The 16,542-nt window shown below is 42.1% G+C and overlaps 1 protein-coding gene across 3 annotated transcripts in view; it reads left to right on the forward strand.

Moving 5' to 3' along the window:
• The window catches only part of dock8 (dedicator of cytokinesis 8), a 233,949-nt gene that overhangs the window by 196,527 nt on the left and 20,880 nt on the right, over positions 1-16,542 (forward strand). For all 3 annotated transcript variants that reach the window (XM_067983264.1, XM_067983265.1, XM_067983266.1), the window contains 8 exons: positions 2,108-2,290; positions 5,015-5,147; positions 6,063-6,150; positions 9,027-9,123; positions 10,715-10,849; positions 12,702-12,854; positions 13,969-14,127; positions 16,021-16,121. In XM_067983264.1, coding sequence (XP_067839365.1) covers positions 2,108-2,290; positions 5,015-5,147; positions 6,063-6,150; positions 9,027-9,123; positions 10,715-10,849; positions 12,702-12,854; positions 13,969-14,127; positions 16,021-16,121 — 1,049 coding nt within the window. The remainder of the gene's footprint in view (positions 1-2,107; positions 2,291-5,014; positions 5,148-6,062; positions 6,151-9,026; positions 9,124-10,714; positions 10,850-12,701; positions 12,855-13,968; positions 14,128-16,020; positions 16,122-16,542) is intronic.

The following is a 16,542-nucleotide window of genomic DNA, read 5'->3' on the forward strand; positions in this document are numbered from 1 at the left end:
CACAGCAAGTGACTCACCTCCTGACTCATCAAAGCCTCTCCACCACCTACAAGGCACAAGTCGGGAATGTGATGGAATATTCTCCACTTGCCTGGATGGTTGCAATGCAACAATACTCAAGAAGCTCGACACCATCCAGGACAAAGCAATCCGCTTGATTGGCAGCCCATTCAGCACCTTAAACATCCACTCCCTCCACCACCGGCGCACCGTGGCTGCAATGTGTGCTATCTACAGGATGCACTGCAGCAATTCGCCAAGGCTTCGTCGACAGAACCTCACAAACCCGCGACCTCTACCACCTAGAAGGACAAGGGCAGCAGGTGCATGGGAACAACACCATCTGCATGTTCCCTTCCAAGTCACACATCATTGCGACTTGGAAATATATTGCCATTCCTTCATGCTCGCTGGGTCAAGATCGTGGAACTCCCTACCTAACAGCACTGTGGGAGTAGCTCCACCACACAGACTGCAGCGGTTCAAGAAGGTGGCTCACCACCACCTTCTCGAGGGCAACTAGAGATGGGCAATAAATGCTGGCCTCGCCAGCAACGTCCATATCCCAAGAATGAATAATGTTTTTAAAAATTCTCCCGTGGGAAGTGCCGTATCTCTGATTGACAACTTCCCATGATAACATGGCTGAGATCATTAATTAACCATGTGGAAAGTCATGGCCGAACCCTTCACCCAACCATTCTAATATGCTTTCCATCCTTTCAATCTAATTTGTGGGTTTATTAATGTGTGCTTTTTAATACTTCCAATTAGATTAGCATTCCTCTGTACACTATTTTTAAGGCACTGATTAACTGCAATAAAATAACACCCACAAGAATTTGTTCCATGTTAACTAGTGTGATTAAAAATAACATGCAGAGGAATTTCAACATTCTCATCTCTTTCTGGAATTCGCCAGCCATTAGATTAATGGCCCCTGCCCTTGTGCAGGGATGATGTATGACATTCATAAAGTGCCTCAGTTCCAAATACAGTTTATTCAGCAGCAAATCACAGAGAAATATACAGAAAGTCTTTCCTTCTCAGCTGTTGTATGAATTACTCTTTCATTCATTACAAATACAGCAGAATATCACCCCAAGTATGTAAACTGCGAAGAAAATCTTGTATTTAAAAGGTTAAGTATCTACCCTGTAGTAATACGTCGGCAGCTAGAGTATATTGTAAAGCATGGAAATATACAACAGGTCAGTCAGTACTTGAAAGTGACAGATACATTAATGGTTCAGGTGTAACCCTCCATCAGCAACTGATTCTGATGAAGTAACCCAACCAAAACATTAATCTATGTCGATTAACCTGTTGTGCATTTTCTGTTTTATTTCAGACTTCCATGCCTGGAATTTCTGCAGAGGTTCTCCGGTGGGAGATTGACGGAACCCCCCCCTCTCCCCTCGGAGACGTAGTGTAAATGGCTAAAAATGGCCATATCCGCTATTTTCACGGGGTTTCTGTCGATCTTCCGCCAAAGTTAGGGCAGTAGATCGGGAGGACCCTGCAGAATTTCTCCCCCACTATGTTTGCGGTTTTCTTTTTGTCCTTGCACATTGTGGAGCAAGCTGGGTACACTAGATTCAGTCATTGTAAAGCAAGCTGGGTACACTAGATTCAGTCATTGTAAAGCAAGCTGGGTACACTAGATTCAGTCATTGTAAAGCAAGCTGCGTAAATGAGATTCAGTCATTGTAAAGCAAGCTGGGTGCACTAGATTCAGCCATTGTAAAGCAAGCTGGGTAAACTAGATTCAGTCATTGTAAAGCAAGCTGCGTACATGAGATTCAGTCATTGTAAAGCAAGCTGGGTACACTAGATTCAGCCATTGTAAAGCAAGCTGGGTAAACTAGATTCAGTCATTGTAAAGCAAGCTGCGTACATGAGATTCAGTCATTGTAAAGCAAGCTGGGTACACTAGATTCAGTCATTGTAAAGCAAGCTGAGTACACTAGATTCAGCCATTATAAAACAAACTGCGTACACGAGATTCAGCCATTGTAAAGCAAGCTGCGTACACTAGATTTATCTTTAGTATTCTGAAGTTAGGATTTTATATGATTATTGAGTGTTTCATATCATTTCTCTACAGCAAAGCAAACAGTTCAGTCCACTGGCTGCCGATGCTAGTCGGGCATTGCTGATTTCATTTTTATGGATCCTGAAGAGTGCTGATCAAATTCTTATTAAAAAATGGGTTTTAGATCTTCCCATGTCCCAGCTCAACAAGATCTTAGACCTGCTGTACCTCTGTGTTTCCTGCTTTGAGTACAGGGTAAGGATGCCAGCTGCATTGCTGTGTGAATTGTAGAGTGTACCATCACACATTTAACGTTACATATCCTGTGTTTAAATGAAGGATCAAAATAGAAAGCTGTGTACTGGGATGTATCAATAATTTTTTTTTAATTCTAGAAATACCCAAGAAGTTCTCTCAGCATCTAAATAGAGAAAAGACAAGTTACATTTTTTGATTGTGACCTTTTGTTGATGACCTGCTATGCATTTGTAGCATTTTCCATTATGAATTCAGATTTCTGGCATTTTACTTTTTTCTTCTTTTTATCTCTGTGTGCTGAGATAAGTGTCCATATACCATATTAACACTTTTATAAATTGACTACATCCATCAAACCACTTACAACTTTCAGAAAACACATCTACCCTGACTTGGCATGTACACATTGACTGCATAGAGTTCACTCTCGTGTACACCCATTCCAATACTTACACTTATATATGATGTGGAGATGCCGGTGATTGACTGGGGTGGACAAATGTAAGGAATCTTACAACACCAGGTTATAGTCCAACAAATTTATTTTAAAATCACAAGCTTTCGGAGATTATCCCCTTCACCTGACGAAGGGGATAATCTCCGAAATAACGCTTGTGATTTTAAAATAAATTTGTTGGACTATAACCTGGTGTTGTAAGATTCCTTACATTTGTACACTTATATAGGCATAGACTACAGTCTGTACACATGCATGCCCAGAAGAGTGCCCTGACTCTTACATGCCCAGTCTAGTATCTGCACTCAGGGATAGCTACTCTAGTGTCCATGCTTATGCAGACTCATATTAATTTCTTTTCTCAAACATTCTCAGTCTAGTGTCCATGTTCATGCAGACTCAAATTAGTGTGTACACTCACACAAACCCAGACGAGTGTGCACATTCACACATATCTGGTCTTGTGCTTATGCTTACACATAGCAAGACTATTGTCAACATTCACACATACCTAGACGAATGTTCAAGTTCATGTATTCTTCATCTTGTCTCCGTGCTTATGCAACAGTATTCTTTTAAAGTTTGCCAGCCAGTACTTTATAGATTGATGAATAGTACAACAGGCGGGAGATCTGCTCCACTAAGTTACCGGAAGTTGAAAATGACTTCTGGTGTCTCTACATATATCAGTATAGTGTTTACATCTTTTTATTGTAAACTACATTGGATATTAAAAAAAGTAACTTAAATTGTATTATTTTTACACTCTCAGTAGATACAAAGCCTGGTCTGAAATAGACTTGTAGTACATAGGAACTTAGGAACAGGAGTAGGCCATTCAGCCCCTCGTGCCTGCTCCGCCATTTGATAAGATCATGGCTGATCTGTGATCTAACTCCATATATACCTGCCTTTGGCCCATATCCCTTAATACCTTTGGTTGCCAAAAAGCTATCTATCTCAGATTTAAATTTAGCAATTGAGCTAGTATCAATTGCCGTTTGCGGAAGAGAGTTCCAAACTTCTACCGCCCTTTGTGTGTAGAAATGTTTTCTAATCTCGCTCCTGAAAGGTCTGGCTCTAATTTTTAGACTGTGCCCCCTACTCCTAAAATCCCCAACCAGTGGAAATAGTTTCTCTCTATCCACCCTATCTGTTCCCCTTAATATCTTATAAACATCGATCAGATCACCCCTTAACCTTCGAAACTCTAGAGAATACAACCCCAATTTGTGTAATCTCTCCTCGTAACTTAACCCTTGGATTTTCAGCCCCATAGTATTTATCCTCCCAATAATTGTTCACAGGCTGTGTAGTACACAATTTTACTACTTGGAATTTGAGTGTCATTTAAGTTAATAGGGCCTGAAAATCAACGGGCCAGCATTCATAGCGCGCTCACTGGTGACCTCCATTATTGACCTCACCAAAACATATGGTGTCAGGAGCAAGTCACTTAATTTGGAAGTGATTAACAAGCGCCCACACCACTAGAGGCACATCTAAGGTGCCCATTTTGTGAAGCAGGCTGCAAATTACAGCATTGGTGCCTGGGCCATGAGGGTTGTTGCCCCACCCAGGAAATATTTTGATGCTACCCATAGTGGCCACATTAAAACATTTTTCAGAAAAGATGGAAGTGCCAAATCTCCAGGCGGTCCAGGTCTTAATCCCAGCCTGGAACACCAGTTGGCCCCACTGCTGCAATTGGGTCAGCTGATAAACCAGGCATACCTGAACTGACAATATACTGGATTCTTTAAGTGCTAGAGTCATGGAAACTCCTGACACATAAAGTTCCACCCTACCTCCACCCTGTACATCAATGGCCATTTATGGGGGCTACGCCCTCAACACACCATTATGAATATTTGAGTGCTAGGCCAGGACCCAGGCTATCCAGGTCCTAACCTAGTATCCGACCCATCTGGCATATTCCCAACAACATTAAGGTGGAAGTATGCCAGAAGATCCATGGATTTTCAGCCCCATAGTATTTATCCTCCCAATAATTGTTCACAGGCTGTGTTAACCCTATATCTGAAATTGTGAAATGGCATTAATGTTTCCCCAAATGACCTTACAGCCTGGACTACCAGTTACCACAAGTCAGTATAGTATAGCCCATTGATTATTTGCATTGTAAATTCATTTGCAACTTCAGAAAAAAGTTAGAAAGTGCTATAAAACTTGGTATAGAGAGAAATTACACTACTGGGCTATTGTTTTATAAGAAACCAGTAATTTGCTTTTCTGCATTTCAGGGCAAAGCAATTTCAGATAAAGTCAGCACACAAGCCCTCCAAAAAAGCAAGCATACCAAGGCGCGTCTAGAAGAAGTGCTTCTGGGAAATGCAGGAGCCCGAGGGGAAATGATGAAGCGGTGCCGTGGCCCAGGTATGGCATTAACCTCCTTTCTATGGCGCTTTAGCTGCCCTCAAGTAATAAAATTCCTTTGCTTTAGAACAATCATTTACGCAATTAGAAGAGAAGTGCTGTTTAACCAAAATAGGTGGCACAAATAATTTCTTTTCAAATTGAAGTTTTATCAATTAAAATTTTTTTACATGCATGGTAGTTAAGTACCATTAATATTCCATTTTATAAAGGGCCATTATTATTTGCAAGTGATGCCTTACACAATCTTTGCAATCTGCCTGCTTTTATATTTCCCTGGCTGGGGAAGGTCAGTGCTGACCAATGAGTGGAAGACCACACTGCTGGCCTGTATGGGCAAGATGAGCATTCAGCCCACCAATGACCAAGAAAAACTGTGGTTGCTGTTGCCAGTGGCAACGTTTGCATTATAGTCTGCCATTACTGCTTCCGGAAAACCACCTCTTCAGTTGAGTCTCAGAGCCTCTAAAGGCAGCGTGTACTTTACAGCGAAATTGCAAAGTCGGGGCTGCTGCTGACTGAAGTGCCATTGGAGTTTCATCACCTTACGTGAAAGTGCAATTTCAAGGTTCAGGTGATACTATTAAGCCACAAGAGCGAACATTGAATGGTTTATAACTGTCATCTGAACCCTGAGACTAAAGGGGTAATTTCTGCAACTCCAACAGGGAGCGCAGATCAAGATAGAGCTACATATTGCAGCTCCAATTCTCTGGCCTACAGTCTCTGCACGTGCAGCTCGCAGCTAAAAGCACAGGACCATAGAATTGCTCCTTATATTACTGCCTTAAAGTTAGTCCCAGTTTCAGGTAACTTTTTTCACAGTTTCTGTCCTTCACGCCACACAACATTCAGTTAAGTTAGCAATGACATGTTTCTAAGTCTTTGGTTATTTATTAATTATATTTGTTGCAGGAAATGAAAGAAACTTTGGACTAAATGAAAACCTGCGATGGAGAAAAGATCAAACACAGTGGCGACAGGGCAATGAGAAACTAGAAAAGTATGTACACTAATTGAAGGATTTGTTAATATTAAATACAAGAAAAAATGGTTTTGTTTTAATACCCCCTTTTTCCTATTTTACGCTCTTGTCCTTATCACAGAATCCTGCTACATACTCCCACGTCACATATTCCCAGGTATCTGACCTCATCACAAATCTTGGCTAAATTTGCTTAATAACTGGCTGTACAAGAATGATGTGGATTGGATAGCTCCTTGACTTTTGTTCCTTTTGTGAGAAAAAATAAATAAAATTTCTCTTCCTTCCCCCTCCCCTTTCTGTTTGACAAGTTTTAAGATGGTGCCACGATATGGTGTATTTGGAACTCATCTAGTAAGGAACTATGTGGATAGACCCTGTGTTTTATGACTCCATGGCACAGCATCCATACACTAATGCGCTGCCCCACAACATATTGTTCCCATCACCCCAGATTTCTCCCCTTTCTCTCTTCCTTTTCTGTAGGAGGTAACTCATGCTGGGTTTCAGTTCCATAGTCAACGGCAGTTTTTTCAGTATCTTGGCTAGCTTTCTGCTCTTCACAACTGAGCCAAGATACGGAGCATCAATTGGCTGTTTGAGATTGGTGATCATCACATTTGATCTGATTTTCACCCAGTTTCATATGCTTTCCACCAGAGATAATTGGATAGTCAGCAGCATTGGGAACCCAAGCTAATTTTGTTCCCTGTTTCTAACCGAAGGACACTGAGGCCAGCGATAGTGCCCCCACTGCCACTCTGGCTGAGATCAGCTAACTCAACGTGGAACAAGGATCGAATCTGGGCCTTTCCTGGTCTCATCAGAACTTCAGAGGTGCATCAGCACCAAACTGCACATATAACTGGTCTGACAATAAATGACACACGGGAACCAGAGTCATTATCCAGACTCTATCATTACAGAAAAAAAGCTAGGGGTCCAAGGCTTTAATCAGGTGACAAATTCTGAAAAGAAATAAAATACTCCTTTGGTAGAAGCAAGATAGAGCTGTTTGCTGGGGGTAGGGATCCAGGAGCACATTATGCACTAAGAAAGCAGGGTACGGTACAATGAAGTATTGAGTGGAGTGGAGGGATAAGCCTGCTGATGTGACTTCCAAGTGGATGAGTAAAGCACCCAAGCTAGCTAATGAGTCCAATTTTCCAGCCCAGTTTGGCATAGATTTGGAAATTGATTCATTGTGTACAGTATTGATGAACTAACTTATTTTGTCTTTTTTTTTCAAAAGTTGTTTTTGGTTCCAACTTGCGTCTCTTTTCTCCTCTCCATTCCTGAAAGCTGGTTACCCACTGTTGCATTGCACACTTTTCGCACATGAGCCCAGACTATGAGTGTTCATCAACTATTTAACTTTGGGGGCAATAAGGATCCTGTCCTCATCCAATTTCAATACACATGCACTTTCCAGCAGGAGTCACTGGAAAAAGCTCAGTGAAAATCCTGCCTGATTTTTTTTTTCCCTCACCCAGGGATCCTGACGACAATTGTATTTCCCCAACTACTGCCCTGGTTGAGATCAGCAAACCCAATACAGTCATTGAACCTCTGGCCTTCTAGTTAGTATGGCTTAGTTCTACTGTGGACTATGTCTCTAACCACTAGGCCACAGGGGGAGATACTGGTGCATTTTTCAACTGGTCCAAGCCACAATCTTCCAAACATTAATGCACTGCTGCACTGTGTCTTCCTTCATCCTTTACCCCTGCCAAAATGTCCAAGTTTTATCAATTTAAGAAGTGTGATCCCAATATCAGTGTAGAAGCATGACCTCAACATCATCCACTTCCATAGGTGCATAAATGGCAACTAGTTCTACCTCTCCACCACCACACTTGACTTCTCACCTTCCTTTGTGCTGTTTGCCCAACACCCGCTCCTAGATGAGTCACAACTTTAACCAACTCAACATTTGGAAGACTAAAGCCACCATCTTCCTCCCCTACCACAAACTCTACATACGCCACTAATTCCACTTCCCAGCCATCATCTCAGGCTGAACTGGATTGTTTGCAATCTTGACATCCTATTCAGTATGACTATCAGATGCTCTCCATCATTAAGAGTGCCTACTTCCACTTCTGCATCATTTGATGCCTCCACTACATCTCTTTTTTACTGCTGAAACCCTTATGCCATCATCACCTCTAGACTAGACTACTCCGACACTCGCCTTGTTGGTCTCCCATCTTCCAGCTTCCATAAACTCCAATTGATGCAAAATTCTTCTGTATGTATCCTGTCTTGCATGAAGCCCAGCTCAAATTTCATTTCTGTTCTCACTGACCAGCATTGCCTCCTCGCCTCCCACCACCTTAAATTTAAAATTCTAATGCTAGTTTTTAAATCCTTTTATGTCCTCATTCCTACCATGCCTCTGAAACAACGTCCAGCCCTACACCCGTTCCCTGAACACACCGTTCCTCTGACTCTGACCTTGTGCATCTCTCACTCCCTTGCCTCATCGTCAGTGGCAGGGCCTTCAGCTGCCTGGTCTTAATCTGGAATTCCATCCCTAAACCCATTCCTCTTCATCTTTCTCCTCCTGTAAAAACTTCCTCAAAACCCATCTCTTTGACCATGCTTTTGTTCACCCTTCTCAGGTTCTGCATCCATTACCATGTTTATTCTGTAAAGTTGCTTGGGACATTCTTTCGGCAGTATGTAAATGGAAGTTGTTTTTGGTACTAGTTAATAATAACGTGGATTCGACATCCCATCGCTGCAACACATGAACACAATTAAAATGTCACTATTTAGTCTAGTGCTTGTTCTTATTGCCAAATTTTAAGAGCAAAGTTTATATGGTTAAAGTTAAGATATTTATAACATATATACTGTAGTCGCTGATGGTTCTTTTGCCTTTTTTTCAGAACCAAGGCAGACTTGGATCAGGAAGCTTTGGTCTGTGGAAATCTGGTTACAGAGGCTAATCTGATTATTTTAGATACACTGGAAATAGTTATACAGGTAACATTAGTGCAAGGACATTGACTTCTTCCATTACTCTTGTTTACAGTGAAAGAGTATTCATTCAATGAATCGCACTATTTGCTTTCATTCTGAAAAATAGTCAGATTTTTTTTTTAATTGTGTCTTATTACCTCAAGTAATAGTTTGGATATATTTATCACCAGGGTTTAAGAATTCTTCTGCTGCAGTCATTGTTTAGTGTTGGTGCTGCACTGGCAAATTGAATGTACTGGTGCCATGTATGTATATATAACTGGAGTGGCCCGAAATTGGCCACTTCAGGTATACGGCTGTTTTGGCACCAGTACCTCAAAGAAGTGGCCTCACTTAGGTTCATTTGACATCAACTACAGTATATACATTCAACATGCAGCTGCTTTTTCAGAACTAGATGTTTTCAGGGAGGGAGGGAAAGAGAGTTGGTGGGTTGCTCTTTCCCACTTTCTGTTAGGTGGTTACAAAACAGCATTGATGGAGGACTGGCAACATGCTTCCAGCCTACCCTTTCACCTGAGGGGTCGTGTGTGCTAAGGGGGACTGAAAAAGGTGGAAATAATTTTTACATGAAGGAGTGAGGGTGAAAAAACAAATATTTTCTTAGCTAATTTCTAAGGAAATTTATTATTCACTTTGTTCATATTTTGAAAATTACAAATGACATTTAGTAGTTAAAGGGAGAATCATTGGCACTAATACACTGGGGGAGAAATTCAATTCAGGGCTGCCCACTTTGCACTTGAAAAACAGGATTCTGGCAGCTAAAAACATAGGCATTCAATCTGGCCGACCCATTGGTGCCCAAAGCCTGCCTGATGCAATTTTCAGGCAGGCCGATAAATGGACAAAGTGTAAAACCAATTGATTATCACCCATTTCATGCTTTCCCAAAAAGACCAATTTCATCCCCTTTGTTCTATGTTGCACGAGTGCTGTAGCCAAGCTGGAATTCAACAACTTTTACAGAACTGATCTATCAAATAATCGATTTCACCACTTTGTTATGTCTGCTAATTGTGATCGCGGACTCAATGGTAAAGAGTTCTTCTCTCACCAATTTTATCTCCCCCCCCACCCCCCTCTCCGACCCCGTCCCCCTCACTCCAAAAGTTGTTGGGGTACTGTTCCATAGTTATCATTCTTCTTCTAGTGATTAACCCATATGACCGTTCTCACCGTTATTCATGTTTGAGCCTCGATGGTGAGTGTTGGCTGGTTATTCTTAACTGAACCTCCACATATGCACACTTCTAACACATTTCCTATGTTTCGAGGACACTAGATAGGAATCAAGAATAATTGTAGCATCCCTTATAAAGGGAGTTCAAGGGAAATATACTTTTTCTATCGACTTTTGTTATTTATTTTTTGGTGGATTTTTTTTATGGTGAGTGCTGATGACATCTTTGAGGAACCACCTTAGGAAAATTACTGTTGGACCAGTTACTGTTTCTGACACTGAATGAACTCGATATTCAGGCACAATTGAAATAATGAACGATTATTCACATTATAAAATGTCATCAATGGTGGCTAATGGATTAAGTAATCTAAAATGCCTTCAAATATTTTATTTCTTTTCACTTTGTAGGCAATTTCTATATCCGATTGTAAGGACAATGTCTTAGGAAGTGTTCTCAGAGTTCTTCTTCACAGCCTGGGCTGTAATCAGAGTTCCTACTACTTGACACATTGCTTCAGCACACTGAGAGCCCTCATGGCCAAGGTAAAACCAAAACTATACTCCAACTAATCTGTATCTACTTTAAGGACAGCATATAGAATAGGAGCTGGATAATAAAATAGTTTGGAAAAATTTAAAATTTGTTGACTATGTTTCAGTGGGTTGGCACACTGGTCTTTCATCTCTGGTTTCTAGGTTCAATCCAACCAAGTCTGAAAAGTTGAAGGTTTCTCTGTGAAATAAGTTTGGGCAGTTCCAAACAAATTCCCACTGGGCGCAGGGCAGACAGCATAAAACTGGCTTAAATCAACACAAAATGGCAACATCACTCAGAGGCCACAAGGTTGGCTGGCGTGCTGGAAATGGAAGTGTGTAGGAGTAGTTCTAAGGTTGTTGATAAAGCATTTTGGGACTAAATTTCCTTAGCAGTTCCACTGGTGGGTCAGCGTGACTCTGATGAGAGTCTGGCGGAACCACTTGGAATAAAGATGGAGCTTTGAAATTCGTTGACGCCATGTCTGATTTACAAGCATAAAATGGGAGCCTAAGCATCCAATATGGTGGGCGGCATGTGCACGCACATTCCATGCCAGAAGTGCACCATCCACCATATTGTTAAAGGCTCCAGTACAGGGATCCAGCACCTGCAACTGAAACAGACATTAGGCCCTCTGCATGTGCAAATAGGGGGCCTCATGCTTGTTTGAGGTCCCCTTCCCGAAATCAATGCCGGGTCGGCTACGTTCAGGATAACCATGTCTACATGCGGCCTATGCAGCCGTGCTTAAAGGGACCACTGGAGGCTGCCACCAAAAAGTAAGTTTTTAAAAACATGCTTTCCTGAATGTGGATCCACAGCAGTCCCGAACACCTTTGCCAGCCACCACTCCACCCACTTCCGATTGCCTCCGCCATACCCCCACCACCTCCCACCCACAGAGCCCCCGATCGTCCCCCTCCCTCGCAATCACCCCTGCACTCCCTCTCAGGACCTACCTGAAGGTCACTGTAGGGAGGCAGCCAGCCCAACAGTGTCTCGTGGAACCGGTGAGCTGCCTCTGGACACCCAAATGATTTCTGCATGGAGGGCTCCAAGCAAGGCCAACTAATTTAAATATTTAGATGGTTCACACAGTGCAGACCACATGACACACTTGGAGCGTGCCAAGATCACAGGCAGGTCATCAGGCAACAGTAACTGTTAAAGGGATGCTGACTGCCCTTAAAGAGGTGACATTTTTGTTTTGAAAATCTGTCTCTGAAAAAAGGCCTGATTTGCCAATTGGACATTGGAAACCATGATGTAGAAGATCTTGCGTCAGGTGGAGGAGAGCATTACCCAGGAATGCAGGCTCTATATTTTTTACCTGGACTTCCTTGAAACATCCTTATCTAGAGTGCTGGTCAGGTACTCCTGTTAGGGTTTTTGCCCTAATTTAAATAAAATTGGTCAGTATGGTGATACAGAGCACTGCATATACTTGATATGCATACTATGGGGCACTGTGCATATCAGGCACTGAATAGGCCCCAGGCTTCAGCAGCTGATAATCCTAAGCACCTCCATCTGATGTGCAGAAACACTTCAAGCATCATGAACTGCTTATTCAGTCCCATTATGCATTTCTTGAATTGTTAAACACCTGAATTGCAGTCCATATGATGAAAAGAGAGAATCAGACTGCACTGCGCTATGATGAAACATACTGATTGGATATTTTAGACCTAATTCATTTGATTCAACATATTCGGCTATCTGTGAAGTGCCCTGGGACATTTTTTAGATTGCAGGCAATACATAAATTCAAGTTGTTGTTGTTGATTGGCATTAAGTGTTCTTTCCTTGGTTATGTAAGATACAATTCTGACACTTGTTGTTTTCTTGTTTCACTAGTATGCAGACCTGTTGTTTGAAGAGGAGGCAGAGCAATGTTCTGACATGTGTCAGAGAGTCTTACACCACTGCAGCAGCTGTATTGACAATACCCGTACCCAAGCCTGTGCCACACTCTACCTCATCATGAGGCACAGCTTTAGCACAATCAGCGTAAGGCTTCTTTATTATTATCCATAAAGTGCAGTATTTGCTGTAGAATAGGCCATAAGTAACATAGGTCATAAGTCACATCCAGGCTTGGAAAACCACATTGTTATTCTGTGTAGGCAGTTTCACAAACAAATAATGATGGCCAATGCCATCAGGGGATAACCATTCATATTGCCTCTGGAGTTGACAGGAGAAATGACCCCTCGAGGCATTAGCACCACCCCATTTATCGTACAGTACTGGCAGCAATGGCAAGTAAATGCACTGTTTTAGCTCATTTTTTTCCCTCACACACCTCCTAATATACAATAGGTGTAAACTGTGGTGCAGGTGGCCCTGACTTGCATCTATCAGCAAAGCAGCAATGATTCCTTTGGTGGGAGGAAAACATCCCATGGAAAACTAGGTCTGCAATTCCTCCACCAGAATAAGTATTGTAACGCAGGAACCCAAATCATAGATGCCAGTCTCCTGGAATCCAAACCAAACAAGCATTAGAATAAAATCAATTTTAAAGTGAAACAATTTGCTTTTATATGAAGTACACAACTCTAATATTGAGTTCTTTATGAGCTCTAATTAATCCAGTTTACATTTGATGTACAGAATAAGATACCTGAATTGTAATTTACTATTCCCTCATGAAATGATCTTCTCCCACCATTGCAACCCTGAAAGGAATTCCCATCCAAAGCAATTTGTTATGTGCAAACGCATCTGTACTCCAGGATGCGCATTTACTGACTCAAGGCAGTCTTTCTGGGCATGTCAGAGGAGAGCTGCCTTCAGCGTTTCACTTCACAAGGGAGGCAGTTATGCAGGTATGACATCTCCTGGGTGCCAAACTGAGAGCCTCTACAGGTGTTGTGTGCAGATCATTAGCAGTCATTTGTCACCTGCTCATGATCTCGTACCATCTAATGTAATAGTAAAATCAGCCCAAAGCCATACCAGATCAATGCACATAACAAGCAATAATCTAAACTGCTGGGAGTCATTAATTATGCCCCTTATACATTCCATATTTTTCATGGTCCATCACCGCAGTTACAGAGTGAAAAATGAGTGTGTGCAAGTGTTGCTAACATTTGAATTCGGTGTTTTATGCTTTCAGAATTTTGCCAAAGTAAAAATGCAAGTTACGATGTCTTTAGCATCTCTGGTGGGTAAATCGTCTGATTTTAACGAAGTATACTTGAGGCGGTCTTTGCGAACTATTCTGGCTTATGCAGAGGAAGATGAAGATATGCAGCCGACAATGTTTCCTATTCAGGTAGGGTGACCTCACATTAAGTGCAGTGTAACATTGAAATAATTTGAATTTGTATATTTTGATAATGTAGGTTGCACACGTGCTTGCAGGCCTCCAGTACCTTGCCCAAGCTATTATTCCGTGTGAGCCTGGCTAGTGAGCATACGTGGGTTGTTCAACCCTGGGGAGGAGGGGAGGTAGGAGGGAGGGGGCTGGTGGCATTATAATTGAGACCATTCCTGCCCTCATCCGATATGCACATAAATACACTTTCAGCAGGGGGTCACTGGATATATTTGTCTGATTGCAGTGTTGTGATGTATCAGCAGTATAACTGCTCTAAGTCAAGTACTAGTCTCAAACTAGTACCTACAGTATAAATAAACCATAAAAATTTAGCCCATGTCCTTCCAGAGTTTACTATCAAAGGTTTGATGTAGTCCTGTTTATACACAAGAGCCAGCAAGTTTAGCACCCCACTCAACCTAATATAAAAGCAGTTTTAATCAATAATTAAGCCTGTCCTTATCAGGCAATAGGAGAGCAATAATGAGAGTGAATATCTGCGTCCCTTCTGGTGCACTCCTGCCAGATTGAAGCCTTGTAAGGGGTGGAACCTCCACCTGTCACTTGCAAGGCCAGCAGTGTAGGATGGGGCAGGACTGGGACAGGAACTTCCAAAACTTGGAGTTCCTGCGTACCCGGCCTCACAGGCCCCAGTGAATCATCAGTAGCGTGACACATGATTAGACCAGTACCAGGGCACCCATCGGTTGTTAAGGAGTTCAGCCTTGGATCATGGCCTGGACCCCCAAAGAGGAAGCAATTTTTTTATATTATGGCTCGCTTACACTACTTTACCCTTTCTGGGGGCACATCTCACCCCTCCTCCAGACATGGCTGCATTTACTGCATTTTCCAGCATGTTAGGGCTAGCAAGCACCCTCGATACTCCCCTTAATTCATGTGCTAATTGAGGGAACTCCCAACCCATGAACTTTGATAGGGTCAGCAGCAGAGGTCTCAGGCAGGCACATCCAGGCTGTCTCAGCCCCATTGTATTTATATTACTGACATCCCATAAAATAAATGTAATCAAATTATTACAGTGCCACAATACACAATGGATGCTCCAATGTGGTTTCACTTGTGGCAGGACAGAGTCAGACCGATACAGCCAGTTGTTGAACTATGGTGAGGCATCGAGTGGAGACCAGATGCTTCCTCATAGAGACAGAGAAAATTAGCAGGCTATTAATGTTCATCTAGAGTAACAATGTCAGAGGTCTGTGAGCAGCTGTCCAGCCTGTCCTCTTAAGAAAAGTGTGTGGCATGGGAAGGGAAAAGGGGATGAAAAAAAAGTAATCAAAATCAATATTTGACCAATAATCAGCGAATTTATACAGTAAGTACCTGTGCCATACAGACCAGGAAGTTGTCCAATTTGATTCCCGGCCTGTGCTGAGTTGATCACAGCCAGGGGTTGACATCAATGCCCTGAGTTAAAGAGGGGAAAATCAGACAGAATTCTTATTCCTGATCACTAGCCTTGCTGGAGATGCCTGTGTATGGATATCAGTTGAGGTCCAAATTGGGTTCAGTTTGGATGCCCCTCAGAGTTGATTAGTCGGCTGCCACTCATTGTAAAAATTCATATGTGAACAACGGTAACTCAGTCAAAGTGCTAGAGGATGCATATGCCTGAGGAACCATATGTTAACAAGGAGTCGATACCTTCAGGTGAGGAGAAAATTGGTGAGAAAATTCTTTTAAAATAATTAGATTCCAATATTGCATAAAATGTGATTTATGAAATTCCATGTAAATAACATGAAATTGTTTTGATGACCCTTTGCATGATATGCATTCGCAGTTAGTGTTAAAGAATTGCCTGTCCTTTTAATTGCTTTCCAGGCAGAGGAACTGCTGCGTAACCTCAACAGCATCCTGTCTGACACAGTAAAAATGAGGGAGTTCCAAAAGGATCCGGAGATGCTCATGGACCTGATGTACAGGTACATAAACACGCACAAAAATACAATCACATCGTCATCTTTCCCAGGTGTCCCACCACTGCTACTCTTTCTCTTTCAGGCAGGTTAGTGAAGTCAACAACTGATCCACAAATATCATCCCCGCTACTTCCTCCAGGATATGAGTAACAGTGTTTGTGCTTCATTGAGAGACATGCTAAATACATTGTGTTACTGCCTTTCTCTAAGCCACTAGCAGGCTGCTCTGCTAGGCTTACAAGAATAGAAAAGGAATAAACATTAGAATGTTGGCTCCCTAACACATCTTCAAACAATAATGTGATGCAATGAAAGAGCTGTAAGGTTTAATGAGGGCTTGCTATGGGTGAGCGTAAATGTGGAACAAGTTGCTAGGCAACATTTTGTGGTATAATCTTGGGCCTTAGATCTGGGAAAGGATACT

The sequence above is a fragment of the Heptranchias perlo genome, chromosome 4 (genome assembly GCF_035084215.1).
Source record: "Heptranchias perlo isolate sHepPer1 chromosome 4, sHepPer1.hap1, whole genome shotgun sequence".
In the NCBI taxonomy this organism is placed as follows: domain Eukaryota; kingdom Metazoa; phylum Chordata; class Chondrichthyes; order Hexanchiformes; family Hexanchidae; genus Heptranchias; species Heptranchias perlo.